The sequence below is a fragment of the Otolemur garnettii genome, unplaced genomic scaffold, assembly GCF_000181295.1.
Source record: "Otolemur garnettii isolate 467f Iridium unplaced genomic scaffold, OtoGar3 scaffold00018, whole genome shotgun sequence".
NCBI classification, from domain to species: domain Eukaryota; kingdom Metazoa; phylum Chordata; class Mammalia; order Primates; family Galagidae; genus Otolemur; species Otolemur garnettii.
Genome location: NW_003852413.1, coordinates 23,059,299 through 23,061,771, shown reverse-complemented (window position 1 = coordinate 23,061,771; position 2,473 = coordinate 23,059,299). Strand labels below are relative to the sequence as shown.

General features: G+C 43.3%; 1 protein-coding gene across 1 annotated transcript; it reads right to left on the bottom strand.

Moving 5' to 3' along the window:
* Positions 1-1,636: 1,636 nt before the first annotated feature.
* On the bottom strand, positions 1,637-1,933 carry LOC100944068 (keratin-associated protein 3-1). Its single transcript, XM_003786382.1, has one exon. It carries the CDS (start codon positions 1,931-1,933, stop codon positions 1,637-1,639), a length of 297 nt encoding a protein of 98 aa, XP_003786430.1.
* Between the last annotated feature and the right edge of the window lie 540 nt (positions 1,934-2,473).

Genomic DNA, 2,473 nt, shown 5'->3' with positions numbered 1-2,473 from the left:
AAAGTCCTGATTTTTGGAAAGAATGCATGACAAGCTAGGGAATGGCAGGACAACGGGAAGGGAATATACTGCGGCTGCTGAAAATGTTAACGTAACTCCATTTTGGGGAATGAAGAGGTTAATGTAACTTCATTTGGAATGAAAAGGCTAATGTAAACTCCCTACTCTCCTCCTGGGCAAGGTCACCCAGGTGGACCGCCCTGCTCCTTTGAGCCACAGGCTCTGCCTTATACATAATTTTTTAAAATGTATTATATTTGTAAATTGTACTTATGTTGAAATTAAAAAAATGTATTACAATACTATTTTTGCATTCTATGAAAATTTTTGTTACTCCATATAGACCAAATTTTTAATTAAGAACCCCCCCATCAATGGTGTCCCACTTTACCAATGTTAAAATCTGGTCACCTTATTCTAGGAGGTGAAGTGCACCATGGTCTGATGCTCTAAGTATATTTCCTTTTGTGTGTGTGAGAGAGAGTCTTGCTCTGTCACTCTGGTAGAGCACTGTGGCATCACATAGCTCACAGCAACCTCAAACTCCTGGGTTTAAGTGATCTCCTGGTCTCCCCAGTACCTGGGGCTATAGGTGCCCACACAATGCCCAACTAGTTTTTCTATTTTTAGTAGAGATGAGGTCTCACTCTTGCTCAGGCTGATCTTCAACTCCTGAACTCAGGTGGTCCATGTGTCTCAGCCTCCCAGAGTGTTAGGATTACAGGCATGAGCCACTGTGCCCAGCCATTATAAGTATATTTCAATGATATGATATTATATGTCACACAGACTAGTAAACTTCCAGGCATAGTCATGACTAATGTAACTCAATGTAAGCCTCATTTGAGGGAGCAAGGAATAATCAATAAATGGTAATATTCATTCAAAATTGATGTTTCTGGAAGATAGCCTCTATCAGGAAACGAATACAAATACTTCCCCAAATTGCTTTGTGTTTTTGGGTTTGGAATTTCAGCGATGGCTATGGCTAAGAGAGTCACATTATTTCTTCACACCAGCATAATGATCAATTTGTTTAGTCAATCAAAGAAGAAAGAGAAATCAGTATCAGAATCAATGAAATTAAATCAAATATTTTTTAAACATTATATTAATCTTTAGCCTCTATCACAGTGCACGGCTCAGTGGATGTCTTAAAAAAAACTACCAAACAAAAAGATCCTAAGACTGACCAATTGACTGTTTCACTTTTTTGCCTATCACAAAGAATCAGGATCTATACTTTTTCAATAAATTCTACCATAAGAATTCTGCGGGAGTAAATTTTGGTTAGGGGGGTAACTTGCTGTTTGGGTTGAGGTATCATTCCCTCAAAAGAAACATGGAAATAAATAGTCACAAGGCCATATTTGCTAAGCCAGAATGAAGTTTATTCATAAATAGTCAACATGATCATTTCTCAAAGAGCAATGAAATAGCCTAAAAGATAGAATGGAGATCTCCAAATGTACCCAAAGCAGCAGAGAATTAAGAAGTTGAGCAACTGCATGAAAAGATGGCCCTGGGAACTGGGGTGGCTTCACCCTGGATGTAGGCAGCGGTGGAATGTGGAAGGCTGGGTAGCATGGAGGGTGTTGAGCAGCCACGGCACCGAGCTGTGTGAAGACTGGGCTGGTTAACAGCAGGGCTCGCAGGGACCTTCGCAGGAAGGCTGGACATAGGTGGTCAGGTTGATCCCACTCAGGCCAGGCGTCGGGTGGCAAGAGTTGAGCAGCCAGCAGGTTGGCACATAGGTGTCAGGCTCACAGCAAGGCGGGGGGCAGCAGTCGCAGCAGGTGGGCTGCAGGAGGCTGATCTCATGTGGGCAGGTGCTGGGCAGGCAGACTCCACACCGGCAGCATTTGTCAGAGGTGCAGATGGTGGTGGCGGGGCCGGTAGGGACACTGCAGCAGCGGGTGACACAGCAAGCCATGGTGTTGGGATTTGGGGTTTTGTGGGGTTATAGGAGAAGTCTGTTTGTGTCTCGATGCTGTTCTCCTGTGCCCTGGCTCTTATATACCTGTCTCCCTGGGCGTCGGCCTATTACTAAGATTTTTTTCCCCATTTTTCAGTTCATAGCTATCTCCATAAAAACCATCTAATTACTTAAGTGTTTATTACCTAAGGCACACTGCTCACCTCATAAAAGAGATTTAGGTTGTTTTGTTGGCAAATTAGGACTCTTCACACTGCCCACGTGTCATTGCACAGAAAGCTTCACTTCAGCCTTCAAAGGCACCGAGCCACGATCTGCCCATCATTACACACCATTAATGATGACTTGGTATGCCAGGTATCTGCAGGTCTTCCCCACTTTACTCTGTTTACTTTTCAGATGAGATAAGTAGGCTTTCTGATTGCTGTTCTACCAGTGGCCAAAGATGGCTATGTGATGGTTTAGGCCCTCTGGCTAAAAAGTGATACAATCCTTAGATTTACTGTTTGTGACTCTAGGAGGCTGCCTTAAGATGAA

Bases quoted from the DNA above. Each gene is read 5' to 3' on its own strand.
- LOC100944068 (XM_003786382.1), bottom strand. From the start codon at position 1,933: ATGGCTTGCTGTGTCACCCGCTGCTGCAGTGTCCCTACCGGCCCCGCC.